The 17,766-nt window shown below is 44.0% G+C and overlaps 1 protein-coding gene across 1 annotated transcript in view; it reads left to right on the top strand.

The window, feature by feature from the left end:
- LOC129764533 (probable E3 ubiquitin-protein ligase HERC2) overlaps positions 1 to 17,766 on the top strand; it is a 46,304-nt gene that overhangs the window by 26,416 nt on the left and 2,122 nt on the right. The window contains exons 8-12 of the mRNA XM_055763711.1: positions 3,883 to 4,198; positions 4,272 to 7,116; positions 7,176 to 7,370; positions 7,432 to 7,900; positions 7,964 to 8,095. Coding sequence (XP_055619686.1) covers positions 3,883 to 4,198; positions 4,272 to 7,116; positions 7,176 to 7,370; positions 7,432 to 7,900; positions 7,964 to 8,095 — 3,957 coding nt within the window. The remainder of the gene's footprint in view (positions 1 to 3,882; positions 4,199 to 4,271; positions 7,117 to 7,175; positions 7,371 to 7,431; positions 7,901 to 7,963; positions 8,096 to 17,766) is intronic.

The following is a 17,766-nucleotide window of genomic DNA, read 5'->3' as shown; positions in this document are numbered from 1 at the left end:
ACTAGTATTTCAAAAGAACATTTTTCGTAAGCGTAATCATTAATTCAAAACTCGCATGTCAAATCACTGCGTCGATTAGTAATTTGGTTAGTAAATTAGTAAAAACTCCAAAAATTTGGTGATTTTGGTGAATTTGGGTGATTTCAATAATGCAGAGACCTGAACTAACCTGACATGAACCTAAATTAACAATTTTTTAATGAAGTGTTTTTTGGCGATGGTTTTTGCCTGTTGATGAAAACTGCACTCCTCATAGCAGATGTTCTGCAGCTGTGGCCGAAAGACTCCGATTTTCATCACCACCAAAATGTGAATGGGCAGCTATATATCAACGAATGCTTGAAAAAAAATGTATTGCCGTTCATTAGGTCTCACCGGGGTCTCGTCAAGTGTTGGTCGGATTTGGCGAGTTACCACTACGGTAAGGATGTGCAACAGTAGGAGCGTTACCAATGATCAGCGTTTCAGAAAGCTCCAGCTGGTGATGCCAATGTTCCTCGAAACCGTTCGGGAAAAAAGAAAAAAGGATTCACCGGCAGAAGAAGTACTGCTCAAAAAACGCAAGGACGACCAGAGCTATAAAGATAACTAAGGCGATAGCGAAGAGCAGGGTGATAGCGACGATCAGCTCGGCACCGACAATAAGAGAAATAATTGGAGCACGGTCATGAAAAGAAATAAGAAGAAAAAGCTGAAGAACGAAAGAGAGAGGGAGAAGAAAGAGAAAGAAGTGAAAGAAAGAATGAAAAGGGATAGGAGCCAAAAAACAAGAAGTCTAAACGACGGTGGGTGAGTGGAAAACACGATGCACGAAGCTAAAGGAGACGTGTCATACTCTGACCTCTTTAAAAATGCCAGAGGGCCCTGGTTTTAAAAAACTAGAAGAGAGCGTGGTGAAGTCGAAGCGTACCCAGTATGGCAAAATGTTGTTCGAGCTAAAGAGAGACCAAAAAACACGTCGATGGAAAGCAGAAACCTCAATCTGTTCACAATTCGTCTCTCGATGGACATCATTTCTTCTGTCTCCAAGCATCTGGAGAGATGTTTTAAGTGTTTGAACTATGGCCACCTGGCGAAGGACTACTTGGGGCCAGATAGATCCAAACTGTGCAGAAAATGCGGAATGGGGGGACAGTCGGGGGACGAAGCCGTATCGTGTTTAGTAAAGGATGTAGCGGGAATTGCCGTCGTTCAAATTATGAACCAAAATTCCATTTAGGAAGTAGTCTCTAGGTCACCCGAGAATTTTGTGATCACAAAGATCAACAGAATTTGCATCTGGATTTGCTACGCACCTTCCAGATGGACGATGGACCAGTCTCACTACACGCCAAGAAGCTTGCTGAACGAAGATTAGTCGTTCTAGCAGGCGATTTCAATGGTTGTGCTATAGAGTGCGGAAGCAGATGCACCAACACGTGAGGAACTAGTTTACTAGAAGCTCTGGCCAAGTTGGATGTAACCCTGTGCAATGAGGGCACCACTTGTAGCTTCCGCAGAGATGGTTGGGAGTTCATTATCGACATGACCTTCTGAAGGCCGATGTTAATGACGAAAAATAGCTGGAAAGTATGTAAAGGATCATGGAATACCATAGATCAACGAAACTCCGTGTCAGTAAGAATAAATAGGTCATGCCCGCGCAAACTCATCGGACTGGATTCTTTGTCTAATCGTCGATACGTGGCCAAAATTTGCTTCATCTCTGACCTGTTACTGTCGCACATTGATTGCTCAGAACTTTTACAGCTTGTGAATTTCAACATTCAGCAAAGAAATCTGAGGTCTCACAACTTTCTTCAAATACCGTTGTCACGCACGAACTACGGTTATCATGAGCCATTCTCGAGTATGTGTCAAATATTCAACAGGCACAGTATTTGTTTTGATTTCTGTGTATCTCGTACAGTACTTAAGAAGCGATACATCACTTCAATAGCAAACAGTCCTATTAGCTAATATGTTTTTAATTATAATAAGTACGTAAGCGTCATTAGGGTTCTGTATACCTGTTGATTTGTTGAATTAAAAAAAAAATGAAAATAAAGTGGAGGAGACACGCGTGGAGAGCGACGTCCTAAATATGAACGCATATGAATTGACAGAAAGGCTAGCAAAAGCAAGTGATAGAACGATGCCAATAAAAAGGGAGAAGAGCGGAGAATGGAATTGAGAGTGGCTAGTTGCACTCTTAAATGGCCAATAAAGCGGAGCAAACCTAATTGCTTCAGGGAATTATGTCGGGACTTGGATAGCCCACCACAAGACGGAAATGCTGACGGTCAGTAACAGCAGGCCGGTGCAACGAACGGAAATCATGTCCAGCAATTCTTGCCCAAGCAGAGGCACCTTTTGGCTAGTGTCTTCTCATCGCCATTACGATACGGGGTCCACCATGAATCGCGGCGCTAGAAACTCAGCGGAACAAGAGGAGGCTGAAAAGTATGTACCGGCTCATGGCAATGCGAGTCGCGAGTGCGTATAGAGCCATATCATCGGAAGCGGTTTGCGTCATAGCCAGGATGGTTCCTATCGACATAATCATGGCGGAGGACAGCGAGTGCTATATGAGAAAGAGAACCAGAGGATAATGGAATGGAATCAATAAAGAAAGAAAATGGGTATAAACAATGCTGTTCAATGTCAGGTGAAGTGCATGAGCACAGTCGCCTCCCCGATGTAGGGTTCCCCTCCCGGGCCTCCCGAGTGGGGTTGAGACTTTGAGTAATAAATTTGGCTTTGGTGGGTAATTAGCCTTACGCGACGTCTGGGTTTACCCGTCCCAGATAAGGCTGGTGAAGCTTTCCTAAACTCCTAAACTAGGGAGAAAAAGAGCGAAGATAGATAGAGAGGGAGAGAGAAAGAGAGAGAAAGAAAGAGAGAGAGAGAAAGAGAGAGAGAGAAAAAGAGCAAGAGAGAAAGAGAGGAAAAGAACAAGAGCAAGAGAGAAAGAGAGAAAAAAAGCAAGAGCAAGAGAGAAAGAGAGAAAAGGAGCAAGAGAGAAAGAGAGAAAAAAGCAAGAGCAAGAGAGAAAGAGAGAAAAAGAGCAAGAGCAAGAGAGAAAGAGAGAAAAAGAGCAAGAGAGAGATAGAGAGAGTGAGAGAAAGAGAGAGAGAGAGAGAGAGAGAGAGAGAAAGAGGGAGCGATTCTTTAAAAACACGATCGCTTACTGTCTCCGACATAACATCGAGCACGTGACACTAAAACTATATTAAACACAACGGGACGGCCACTACATCTGTATACCATGATATATGAGTTAAACTATATCCCACAACCCTCGCGCCAATGTTCTTCATTTAAAAAGGGACATCCAGGCTCAATCACAAATACGACACCAAAAGACTTTACAAACATTTTTGAAATGCCAATACTCAGGCATACTCTTTTAACTATCACAATACGCTCCCATTTAGATATTTACTCTTCTTAGCCTCGGGAGACTGGACTGGACAGTTCGACCGATTCCAAAAACTCCCTGGGGCGAAACTAAATCGTCATGCGACTAAAATGTATTAACAAAATAAAAAAAAATTGGAGAATCTTATGGGAATCTCTGTATATTACCTTGGCTTTAGACAGACTAGTGAGACGGTAAAAATACTCGACATAATGTTCGTGAACTCACTACGACAAATGGTGAAGCTGAATTGGAATGTGCTAGTTTGAAAAGCACAAACAATTTGGCTCTAAATCATAGAATTGGCATTGTGATTCTGTACACAATGTTATGACAATTTTCTGACTATTCGATTAAATTTTTGGAGAACATGTACTGTCGTCAGTGCGTACTTTTTGTTTTCTAATGTAAGAGACTATACAGATGAATTCCCCCACAGTTATATTGCACAATTAATGAAAGGCATCTAAATTTTCTGCTAGATAATGCATGAAGCGCCGATTGCAAACGGACTGGACGATTTTACCTCCCTCCTAGGGGAGTCTGAAGCCAAGCATTTGATCGAGTTGCTGAAGCTGAGCGTTTCCGGTCGCACTGGCCCTGCAAACACCTCCGAAACCATAGCGACCACGTTGATCGCGCTGGCCAGAAGCAACTCGACGATAGCGAACATGTTGATCGAGACGTGCATCACCGAGCTGGAAGATCTGTGTACTTCACGTCATTCGCTAGGGAAGCTGGCCAAACCGGTAGTTCAGGAAACCAGCCATCCGTATATCGATGACATCACGCTTGTTGGTAGGGATGATCTATCATTTGGTACTCACCTTCCATATCTCTTCATAAAACAATCTTTGTGTATTTCCCATAGGTCATGTCAAAATACCTGGAGCCGAAGCGTTGCGAATTGAGTTCGACAGCCAGTGTTCTACGGAACGACGAAATGATCCTCTGCTGATCATTGATGGCGCTGGATGGGTGGTAGCAACACGCTCGGGACGTGAGTGGGCCCAGTGGGCACCCGAAATCCGCATTGCGGGGGATGAAATGCGCTGGAAGTTTACCAGTGACAACTCCGTTAACGGTTGGGGTTGGCGTTTCTACGTTCATGCCATCATGCCAGAATCCTACCTGCAGGAGTTGGGGTCGGATAGGACAGTCCTTTCTCAACCCTCAATTGCGATGGTGATGGCTTTGCTTGATTCTAAGCTTGTACCGCACGGCGGAAACACGCTAATTCGTCTGGCGGCAGCATTGTCACAATGTGCGCAGTTGAGCTCCCTGACGGTAGCCCAAAGAATTTGGTCGTTGAAGAAGATGAATCAATATCTCACCCTCAAGGAAGCTCCGCGTGGTTTAGAACCAGCAATGATTGAAATTTTGAGTCCATTGATACCCATCATTCTTCGACAGTACGAGTATGAAGAGCCGCAAGTTCGTAGTGGTCTGCACCTCATGCATTCCGAGTATTTCAAAACTCTGGTCGCACTAGCCTGCGATATGCAGCTCGATTCGCTTATGCCTCATGGCGAAGCCCACAAGTGGGCCTGGTTCCGTCGATATTGTTCCGCAGTTAGGGTGGCGCAATCGTTGATTCGACGAGTTACTCTACCCCCGACCTTTACCCTTGAGGTTAGGAAGAAGCTTCTGGAGATTGCTTCACCAGCGACTAACCCTTCTCTACAGAACGCTAGCAACAGTAGCATGAACAGTAGTAACTGCTCATTAATCCAGCACACATCGAGTACTTCAAATCTGAGTCAGCATGGTTTCGACCTTGGGGGGTCAACGGCAAGCAGTGAAATCGAGTCAATCGATACGTCTAAATACATGCATGAAGATCACAGCTATTTCACTCCACAATACGACTCTCAGCTACTGCAGTGGTTCAATCGTAGACCAGAGGATTGGGCGTTCTCATGGGGCGGGGCCAGTACGATCTTCGGCTGGGGTCACAATCATCGTGGGCAGCTGGGTGGGCTGGATGGAAGCAGAATTAAAATTCCAACGCCTTGCGAAGCGCTGAGTTTGCTGAGACCTCTGCAAATTGCTGGGGGTGAACAAACGCTCTATGCTGTCACACCCGATGGAAAGCTGTACGCTACGGGTTATGGAGCTGGTGGTCGTCTCGGGATTGGGGGAACGGATTCAGTTTCTACGCCAACGCTGGTGGAGTCATTGCAGCACGTCATAATCAAAAAGGTTGCCGTCAACTCGGGAGGCAAACATTGTCTAGCTCTCTCGTCAGACGGTGAGGTATTTTCCTGGGGAGAAGGAGAGGATGGCAAGCTGGGTCACGGAAATCGGGACAGCTACGATAGGCCGAAGCTGATTGAGGCGCTTTCTGGGATCGGAGTCATAGATATTGCGTGTGGAAGTGCACATTCTGCGTGTATAACATCACAGGGCCATGTGTTGACTTGGGGTAAGGGAAGGTATGGTCGGTTGGGACATGGGGATTCGGAGGATCAGTTGCAACCAAAACTTGTGGAAGCGTTGCTAGGTTACCGAGCGATCGATATAGCGTGTGGTTCCGGGGATGCTCAAACTTTGTGCATCACGGATGATGATAACGTCTGGAGTTGGGGAGACGGGGACTACGGTAAACTCGGCAGGGGAGGTTCCGATGGTTGCAAGATTCCTATGAAGATCGAGAGCTTGGCTGGACTTGGAGTTATCAAGGTGGAAAGTGGATCTCAATTTTCCGTTGCGTTGACACGATCGGGTAGCGTTTATACCTGGGGCAAAGGAGACTATCATCGGCTAGGGCATGGTAACACAGATCACGTCCGGCGTCCGAAGAAGGTAGCCGCCCTTCAAGGTAAGAAAATAATTTCCATCGCAACTGGATCCCTTCACTGCGTGGCATGCAGCGATTCCGGGGAAGTTTTCACCTGGGGAGATAATGACGAAGGTCAGTTGGGAGATGGCACGGTAACAGCGATTCAACGACCTCGTCTCGTCCAATCCCTGCAAGGCAAACATATTGTTAAGGTTATTTGCGGTTCTGCCCACACATTGGCATTGTCGACATATCAGTTGAGTGAAGCCGTCCGACCACCGCCATCCCCTCCATTAGAATACGATCTGGTCCGGGATATCGCTCCTGAAGTGCTCCACGCTCGTTTAGTGTTACTCCATCACTTCTCCGAGCTGATCTGTCCGTGTCTCGCAATGCTACAGATCTCCGGTGAGCTTTCGCTTGGTGCGTTGAAAGATATTCTTGTGTACTCGATCAAGGAAGCAGGCTTCCGTAAGGTCATTCAAACCACAATGGTTCGCGATAAACCACACGGGCCGGTCATCGAGCTGAATCGAATCCAAGTGAAGCGATCGCGTATGCGATCGAACAACGGATTGGCGGGGGTCGACGGTATGAAGAGTGTGTTTGGTCAGATGGTCCAGAAGCTGCCACTGCTAACCCAAGAAGCACTCTCTATGCCTCACCGAGTGTGGAAGGTTAAATTTGTTGGCGAGAGTGTGGATGATTGTGGCGGTGGCTTCAGCGAATCGATAGCGGAGATGTGTGACGAACTGCAGAACGGAAGCGTTCCGCTGTTGATCCAAACGCCCAACGGCCGCGGTGAAGCTGGAGCTAACCGGGATTGCTTCTTGCTTGATCCTACCCTGAATTCGATGCTGCATATGAACATGTTTAGATTCTTGGGAGTGTTGATGGGTATAGCGGTGAGGACAGGATCGCCACTGAGCTTGAAGTAAGTTGAATGAAAGATGTAAGAATGAATGAATTAGTATAGCTATGAACCTCCTATAGTTTGGCGGAACCGGTTTGGCGACAGCTCTGCGGAGAAACGTTGCGTCCATCCGATCTGACGGAGGTGGATCGAGACTATATCACTGGATTGCTGTACATCCGAGACATAGAGGATGATCCGAAGGTGTTCGCCTCCATGGAGCTACCATTCTCGACTCCATCGGCGAAAGGACACGAAGTTCCGCTCTCTACAAGGTTCTTAGAATGTTTGATAATCATAATTGTCTGTGGTTATATTTTTTCCCGTTTTTCAAAGGTTTACGAAGATCACCCCGGAGAACCGAAACGAATACGTCAAGTTGGCCCTGAACTACCGCATCCATGAGTTCGACGAACAGGTCAAAGCCGTACGGGATGGCATGTCCAAGGTGATCGCGGTACCACTTCTCTCGCTGTTCTCCGCATCCGAGCTGCAGGCTATGGTTTGTGGCTCGCCGGACATTCCACTATGTTTGCTGAAGACTGTCGCCACCTACAAGGGGGTGGAATCTACGGCTCCGCTGGTCCAGTGGTTCTGGGAAGTGATGGAAGAGTTCACCAACCAGGAACGCTCACTGTTCCTCCGTTTTGTCTGGGGCAGAACCCGTTTGCCCCGGACTATTGCTGATTTCCGTGGACGTGACTTCGTTCTGCAAGTGCTGGACAAGTACAACCCGGCTGATCATTTCCTGCCGGAGAGCTACACCTGTTTCTTCCTGCTGAAGATGCCGAGATATTCATGCAAGGTGAGTCGCATATTTCCCAAATAAAGTCCGATTTGTTTCGATTAAATGAATTCTTTAATTCAGGCTGTTCTACAAGAGAAACTCAAATACGCCATATATTTCTGCAAGAGTATCGACACAGATGAGTACGCTCGGGTGGCCATGGGTGATCCAACGGAAGTAACAGGCAGCGAGGATAACAGTGATATTGAATCGGTAAGCTCAAATTTGATCAAAATTGAACACCCCTATTGAAGTGCCAATGAAAATTGTCATCACGAATTTTCGAACGGGACTTCCTGCAAAATGTTGACTTCCGCAAAAAACTACCTTATGCTAACTTTCAGCTCAGTCGGACTTTATTCACTAGCGTCGCAAAGACATCAAAGTTTAAGTTTTTTGAAAATCCTAAAATCACCCAAGGTGGAAAGTAAATATTGCCCTCGAAAAAAAACATTCAACATTTTCTTTTTTGTATACCTTATTTTATGCGCGAGTAAAAATTTTTGAAGGTGAAACTAGGTAAAACTAGTTCAGAGTGTAATGGTTAAATTTGCGAAATTTCGCCACAATCTGTCAAGTGGTTATCGAGATGTCTTCCAAGCAAGAAGACCATTCGACCGTGTACCGTGTGGTAAAATCGTTCAAGGAGACCCAGACGACTGAGCGGCTAGCTGGCAGTGGAAGAAAAGTAATCGTAATGAACGACGAGACGTACATTTAAGCGGACGCCAAGCAGATCATCGACCTGCAGTTTTTCGTTGGCATGTTCCGTCTGGATATTTCGGAGAAGTTCCGGAATTTGCCGAGAATTATTTGGTGTGACAGGGAATCTGTGGGTGCGATATTCAGCAAGTCGTACATAACGACCCGCACCATCAACGGCCAAATTTATGAAGAAGAATGTATCCAGAAGCACCTGCTGCCCTTATTCCGATCCCACGAAGGTGACACTTTGTTTTGGCCGAATCGGCCATCGTGGCATTACGCGAAACCGGTGATGGACTGATACAAAGCCGACGATGTTGTTATTGTCTCGAAGGAGACAAATCCGCCAAACTCGCCAGAACTTCGCCAAATACAAAAATTCTGGACGATTATGTAGGGTAAGCTCCAGAAAACAGCAAAGGTTTTGAAGGGTAGCATTAAGTTAAGGCAAATATCCGACTTAAAATGAATTTTTGGTGATCATTTTTGTCTGTTGCATTTTTTCGAGTACGGTCTTTGAAACAAATATGCACTGAACTCCAATGGAAGAATGATAAGGATACGGTTATCGAATGAACCAATAGAATGTATGGATCACAATTAGAGGTTCACGCGAAAATACCGATTAAAACGAAACCAACCAACATCGACACTACTTGGTACGTCAGAGGGTGCCAATAATAATGGTCTGTTCCCCACGTCAGGAGCGGCAACAGAATGAGATGCAGAAACGGCTGATTTTTCGGTGGCCAATCAACGAAAGAAAGTGCAGAATGAGGATGCGAGGCCACTTCTTCTACTTCACTTCTATTAACAACATCCACAGCCCACATCTAGCTAGCACCGGTGACGATGAAGGAGAATTCTACGTACATCCAGAACGTTAATACGCTCGCTGCCCAAAACACGACAGCCTTCAATACCGTTACACCTGGAGATCATCTACGCAAACGGAAACACAAATTGATCGCGTTCTGATCGACGGTCGGCACTTCTCTGAACGTTTCAGACCACTTCCTGTTGATGTTAAACTGCGTTCTAAACTGTCAGTCGTTAATAACATAAGACATCAACGTTCACCACGGTACGCTCCTGCAACGACTGCAGGAGCCGAACGTTGCTACAACCGGAGGTACACGAACTGGATGCTCGAACTCCCTTCAATGAATGCTGATCATCATCGGGTATGAACAAGATGGAAAACGGAACGAAACGTTCGACGCTCTGAGCGAGAAAGATGCAGCACGCGCTGCCTTGCTGCAACGAGCGACTCGATAAAACGTGGAACGATATCGATCGAAGCGAAGGCAGCAAACACATCTTTTGCTGGGGAGGCGATCTGGCGTAGTGGTAACATCCATGCCTCTCACGCTAAAGGTCACGAGTTCAATTCTCACTCCCGACATTCTTCCAAAAATGGAAGTAAAAAGTGACGAACCAGCCAAATGAGTTGAAAATCACTATAATACAGATAAAAAAAAAAAAAAATCTTTTGCTGGGAAAAAGCGCAGCCTGGAAGATAAAGAGTGTGAGACAACGAACAACTACCGGAGGAGTCCATCTGCCTCATCTATAAAAATGGTGACAAACTGTATTGTGGGATCTACCGTACAAACATGATTTTGAATGGTGCTAAAAAAATTCTGTCTAAAATCCTCTTACGCCGTCTATGACCAATAGTGAACAAATTTGTGAGAATTTATCAGTTGGACTCATGCCCAGTTGCACGACGATAGACCGGACAACAACAGTCGTGAAATTCGAAGACGCATAGTCAATGGAAGTCGCGGCTACTATGGGCTCCGCAAATCCTTAAGAACCAACAAACTCTGACCCCGTACGAAGTGTACCATGTACAAATCATTTATTCGACCGGTTGTTCTCTTTGTGTACGAAGCATGAACGATGCTCGAAGAGCACCTGGTGTTTTTGAACGCCGAGTGCTCAGAACAGTCTACGGTGGTGTACAAAAAAAACGGAGTATGGAGAAAGAGGATGAACCACGAACTGGCGTAACTCTACGGCGAATCCAGCATCCCTTGGTAAGAGTCGGTGCAGCCGGGAGCTAGAGAACTGCAGCTATGGACAGGATTCATTGGCAGAACAATGTTGTGAATAAGATCTAACATTTTCATGGGATGTAGCATCATTGTAAATAAAAAAAAATCATTGGCAATCTAAACCAGCGGTACTCAACCGTTTTTTTTTTCTAGAGGGACCACAAACATGTGTTAATCATAGTACCGCAAGCCGCATACAAAAAATAAAGAAAAGTGGTTTTCAAGACACGACCGCATTGTTAACGTAGGACTACGAAATTATAATCTGCAAAAACCAAACATTATAGAAATGCAAGAATGAAACTCTTTAGTATAAACATTTGGTAACACTAACAAGATCCGATGAATGAATCCTTTAACTGAATGAAGGACAATTAAAACGCCAATTTAAGTAACTTTACAATTTAACATATACTACTGAACTGTACTTGAACTTCAAGAATATCCAAGTAGTTTTTCAGTCTCTCTTAGCAAAATTACATATCCAACGCTCCCAAAAAAACCAAATCAGTGTGTGGTAGCGGCGTCGACAAAAACCGCTGCGGAAATAAAATTTCACTTTCAGCTTTTTCCCCGAAGAACGCAACTCTCACCGTTGAACAATACCTTCTTCACATTCGGCTTCAAATGTGCTACACTTTGACACCATTTTTATCCCGGAAATAAATTTCGAACTCACGAAAATTAATTGATCGATCGGAAAAAGTCACCAATAAAGGTCGTGTCACATCAAATTGCATCACGGAAAAAACGCTGTAGAAATTCAATTTTTAGGAATTATATCTTCAGCTTTCGCTTATAATCAGATAAGAGTGTATAGATCACGTTGGCCATGCTTCACTGTCAATTTTTCATAAATTTGGAAAAATGTCGTCGAATTAATGAATTAATCCTGCGCACTCATTTCGAGAATCCGGAGTTGTCACATCGGGACATCGGTAAGATGCTGGGAATCGTCCAATCCACGGTCAGCAGAGTACTAAAACAATACTTCGAGAACCTAACCATCGACCGGGAGGTGAAGAACGGCAAAAATGGATGCTCCGTCAGTGAAAAAGATCACAAGCGCGTAGTTAAGCAGTTTAGACGTGATCCGAGAAGTTCGGTCCGGGATGTCGCCAATAAGCTGAATTTGTCAAGTTCATTCGTCCAGCGGACCAAGCAGCGGGAGGGCCTGCGTACATACAAGGTTCAGAAGGCTCCTAACCGCGACGAAAGGCAAAACATGGTGGGGAAGACGCGAGCCCGGAAGCTGTACACCGAAATGCTGACAAAGCCGCATTGCCTGGTAATGGACGACGAAACCTACGTCAAAGCGGACTTTCGTCAGCTGCCGGGCCTGTTGTTCTTCTCCGCAGAGGACAAATTCAGCGTTCCGGAGGAGATTCGCAAGCAGAAACTATCCAAGTTTGCCAAAAAGTACATGGTGTGGCAAGCGATCTGCCCGATATGGGCAGGCTTATGAAGCAGGCCCTCCGGAAGAACCCAAAAGTTGTCAAATCGGAGGCGGACTTCAAGAGAAAATGGATTTCTGTTCAAAAAAAAACTACAACCTGACGTTGTACAGAACCTTATGGACGGGGTAAAGATGAAGGTGCGAGCATACGGGCTTGGGCTCGAAGTATGAATAAAAAGAAAATGCCAAAAGTTGTTTAATAGTTTTTATTTTACTGTCTAAAATTTTCAAAAGGATCGGTCTACTGGGCGAATTTCTACAGCGTTTTTTCCGTGATGCAATTTGATGTGACACACCCTTTATTTCATATACGATTTCTCGGTCATCTTGCTAATGACCAGATGGCAGCAGCATTGAGGCTTTCCAAATGGCCTTCCTCAAAAGTGATTTTTAGCCAAATTGGCCTGCTTAAGGCTAGAGAAAATCTCTATAATTCAAAATATCATCAGCATTACATAAATAAATCCGAGCACGCTTCTAAATTCACAGACGCTTTCTTCCAGCAAAAATATTGATATCAATTCGCCTTCCGTTACTTCGGATATTATTTTAGAATGTACCGACATTTTGACCTCCCTAGGACTTAGGGACTAGACCCGAGGCGATTACATATTTTGATCAGTTCATACGTATGATTCAGCATACAGAACCAATCTCCATATAACGGTATGAAAACCGACGTCCCATTAAATATTTCTCTTCTGCCTTGCTTCTGTCCGTCAGTGAAAGCCCGACACTATGCTTACTTCGTGCATGTTCTGAAAATGTATTCTGAGGTGAGAAATTTTGCACGGTAGCAAAATAGAATCTAAGGTTGGCCAGGGTGAGCACAATATGTATTGTGTATTGTACGGTCGCCATAAGAAGTACTTGGGGGATCCTTGGAAGGATCGATGGCACGAGTCGCCATGAGAAGTGTTTGTTTTAACACCAATGTTAGGATTTCGGATTTCAGAGTAAGAACGAGTTTAATCTTCATGTTCTGAATACAACTATATTTCTCTTACCAATTAACTTACGAGCTAACCTAAAATTAGTCACAGATGTTTACCTACTTGGACTGGCTAATGTTTACCGACCCAGGCCAAGCGGAGTTTCCCTGTTATGAAAACATTCCCCGGTAGGCAATAACATGTGCTGTCGCACTGAAATTTGCTTATTCGAAACACTTTTGAAGGTCGCATAGTGGAAGAGGGAAATGGTTACTTGGATTACTGGCAATGCGTTAATTAGTGCTCTGCATGGGGAAGTTATATTAGTTACGGAAAAAAGGTTGTTGTGTTTTTTCCGGCTTGAAGGTCGTGCGTTTATTCATTACATCATAGGCGGGATTTTACATCCGTCTGTCTGTAATGTTTTACAGATTGTTATTTTAGCGGGGTGTGCGGAAAAGTAATGAATGTGTTTAGGATAAATTGTATGCTACACGCTGATCAATTCTGACTTCGATGGACTTTTAATCGTATTTAAAGATTTTTGTGATTTCAACAGTTTGTTTCAAAGCAGTTTTTAAGCTATGGAAATTTTGGCAAATAAGCAACAAACGTCCCTCATACATACACCAACATACATTTGAAGTAGGACTACGACTTTGATTTCTATATAGGGGGGAGGCGATCTGACGTAGTGGTAACATCCATGCCTCTCACGCTAAAGGTCACGAGTTCAACTCTCACTCCCGACATTCTTCCAAAAATGGAAGTAAAAGTGACGAACCAGCCAAATGAGTTGAAAGTCACTATAATACAGGTAAAAAAAATTCTATATAGGGGGGCCACTTCACGAAAAATGTATCGTTTGTTAAGAGTTTTCAAATGCATATTACGCAGAATCTTTCTTACGAAATATGTTTTAATATATACCATTAGACGGCAAATTTATCCAGCATTTTTTCGCCTGAGACAGCAGTGGAAATAATAAAACAAGTGAGCAATTTAACAAATAAAAGAGGTATGTTTTGCGAGCGGATGCGAAGGTAAATCATGTATTATGCATTCTTTCTTCCAACTTCGATCCCATGAACGTATTATGTAACACAAAATTGCGTGCAATAATTCTTTCTATCTAACAAATTAGCAAGATGTTAAAGTAATCAGATGTGAGATTTCATGTATCACACAAACTTCATGCAAGATTTCCTCAAATCAACGAGAAAAGTATCACCCTTAGTGCCCCCGCAGACTGCAGACTGATGTGTCAACCGATAGTTTGGTCGGTTTCTTAATCAGTACGGAGAGGTATGCATGTGCGCACATTACGCTGATTCAGTTGGGTTGGTTTTTGCACCAGAAGTCCAACCCGACCAAACTGTTGGTTGACAGAAAGTCTGTAGTATGCGGGGGCTCTTACAGTGATGGTTCATTAATTAGGAGGAGGCAGCAATTATCATGCGAAGACTTATTGAGATCGGCATTACATCGCATCACAAAAATGAACGAAATGAAATATTAATATTCTTCATAACTCTCAATAATTCTCAATGACTCAATTCCTTCTATGATAGATTGAGCAGTAGAACAAATACGACTCGATTGTGATAGTCTGCAAACGAACATTATTTCACCGAAATAGCTACTGCTCTCGATGCCTTAGAATAAGACTTATAATAAGAATAAGACAATGGAAAGAAATCACAATACCATAGCTATCCATTAAAAATAAAGCAACTTCATGATTTCATGTTTATTTTACCTCAAAATGTAACGAAATCGTGAGTATTTTCAACTTGTTTTTTGGTTTCTTTCCCATAAATTTCATATTCAATGTAATCAATGACGATTTTTTGTTGTTTATCGATCCACATATAATTCATCTACCATTCCATCCTTATGTTTCACACTGATATTCATTAATCATTTTCAGTTAGACAGTTGAGCTTCCTGTCAGAAGCTTATTGTCTTTCTTTGTTCATTACAAACCGTTTGAAAGGTATGAGTACATACAACAAACAGCCCTTTTCAGAGCTACTATTTTGAGTTTCAAAAGGGTTAAACTAACAGATTTCTGAACAATGAAAAGAATTACATTTATCCATACAAATGAAACACAAATTTCTACATCACTCGAAAATGCAACCAAATTAAGCATCTGAAGGTTTCAGGATACAATAAATGTTTCTATGGTGGTTGGACACTCCACTCTCTCTCTAAAGGGGGGCTACCATACAAATGAAAGACAAATTTCTACATCACTCGAGAATTAATCAAGCAAATGCAACAGAATTATGCATCTGGAGGTTTTAGGGTGCAATAAATGTTTCTATGGTGGTTCGACACTCCACCCCTCTCTCTCTAAGGGAGAGGGTGGGGGGTCTGCCATACAAATGAAACCCAATTCTGCATTACTCGATAATTAATGAAGCAAACGAAACCAAATTAGGTTTATGGAGGTTTTAGGGCGCAATAAATGTTTTCACGGTGGTTAGACACTCCACCCATCTCTCTAAGGGGGGCTGCCATAAAAATGAAACACAAATTTCTGCTTTATTCGAGAATTAATCAAGCAAACGAGACCAAATTTGGCATGTGAAGGCTTTAAGGTGCAATAAATGATTCTATGGTGGTAAGATACTTCTCCCTCTCTTAGGGTGGGCTGTCATACAAATGAAAAACAAATTTCTGCATAACTCGAAAACTAATCAAGCAAATGGAGCCAAATTTGTCATGTTAAGATTTTAGGGGGCACGAAACATTTCTATTGTTAATAGACACTCCTCCCCCTCTCTAAAGGGGAGAACAGGGAGGAGTCTTTGTCTGAAAATAATCTGATATTATAATGATGAGTTTTGGTAGAGTACTAGGAATTTTTTAGTGAAAGATAAATTCAACGGGGTCGATTAGAAGATCAATCAATGAACAGTTCTGCGATTGGACTCATGAACTTGCGCTTAGTAAGAATCGTGAATGTGTAAGGGATTGATAACAAAAAACAAATTTTGGGCGGGACGAGGTTTGCCGGGTCAGCTAGTGTTTCATAAAAACGTTTTCTAATCTAGCACCATTACTCGAACGACGTCCTGCGTCAAAAAAAATGTAATGATTTCTGAGATTTTCGTTATTGTTACATATACAAACGTTCGTCCTATGTCACCGTGCGCTAGTATACGACTTATGATTTTACGCACGAATACAGGAGGGTTGAAGGGGATCACGAGATGGGGCAACCAGAAAAGCCCGTCGGGCCGCAGTTTGAGTATAGCTGTTCTAAACCATAGGTTCTGTCTCGTATCCCTGTCCCTGAGAGTCGAGAGTCGACACCAGCTGCCTCTGTCTGCGCTGAAATTGGGGAGAGCCTTCTTTCGATCTAATCATAGACTCGGCGATCGTAGCCAGGACTGCCAGTTTCTTGTCGAAAACCAGTGGTAGAGGGGAGACCCACCTGACCGCCCTTAGCAACACGATCCTGCAGCGGGTGGCACATTCCAACCTCTCCCCGGTGGCAAAACAATCCTTTGGCGCGAACGACTGGAGGCTCCCAACTGTTCTCGTCGAGAACGGCATTAGGGATCGGTCTGCTAGAATATTTGAAGGCCATCATTGCAGAAATATACCGTCTCCATGAGATCAGATACTCGTACGGCTCAAAAGGACCATCGGGAGTTGGATTTGGGGTAAGCGATAATAATAATAGTCTGATTTCCAGCAAGAACCTCGCGGACATCTGCCAGGTCTTCTCGGCCGAAGTGGCCGGCATCTTCGAGGCAACTACAACTTCATCTTCCAAGCCGTTGTTGATCGTCTCCGATTCGGCAAGTGCCTTTGATGTCACCTGGTCGCACCAGGTCCAAACATCTATGGGTAGAGGCCATCAGGAAGTACATATTGCCCGACACTGTGTGTTTCATGTGGGTTCCCGGACATAACGGCATCGCAGGAAATGAAGCGGTTTGCCGGAATCGGTCACACCAGACCGTTCTTCACTTGGGATGTGCCGCTTGATGATGTGAAGCTGTGGATCACCAACTCTTTCCGCACCTTTTGGATCGAAAGGTGGTTCGCAAAAAGGTGGCAGTTCCTCAAAAAAGTCAAGAGCACGATTGTCAGGTTTGACGATGTTAAAGGAATGAGAGAACAACGAATCCTGTCCAGACTGAGGACCGGTCACTGCTCGGTCTCACACGGATTCAATAGAGGACCCTTCCATTTACTCTGCGACCTCTGTCAAATCCACAACTCTGTCGAACATTTCTTGTATGGTTGCCCGAAATTTGATGATCTGCGAAACCTTCATTGAATCCGCGGGAGTGTAAGAGACATCTTGAGGGACGATCCAGCAAGAGTAGCAGCACTTGTCTGCTACCTAAAAGATGCCGAACTACTTTTAAAGATCTAGCGTCTGAACAATGGATCAGTCAAGAAGATCCTTGTTCCTTCCCCTCCACGATGAAGGGGAATAAGAACACTTCGGCATCTTCAACGGCACGGCTTCCTCTCCACTGGCCTGGAGCCATGGGTCGAGGACATCCTTGCCATCTGGTACAACAAGCAAACAGCAAGTTCTTTGTTAAGTTATGTTTCGCAAAAGGATTTATATGTGTTCAATTTTTACGTCCAATTTTTATGTAATAATTTTATGTGCAATCTGTTCCCAACGAAACCTCGCGGCAATGCCATCGATAAAGAGGCGAACCAGCCCAAGAGGCTGAAAACCTCTAAAAAAAAAGT

The sequence above is a fragment of the Toxorhynchites rutilus genome, chromosome 2, assembly GCF_029784135.1.
Source record: "Toxorhynchites rutilus septentrionalis strain SRP chromosome 2, ASM2978413v1, whole genome shotgun sequence".
Classification (NCBI taxonomy): domain Eukaryota; kingdom Metazoa; phylum Arthropoda; class Insecta; order Diptera; family Culicidae; genus Toxorhynchites; species Toxorhynchites rutilus.
Note: the sequence above shows the minus strand (reverse complement) of the source record. Positions and strands in the feature narration are given on the sequence as shown.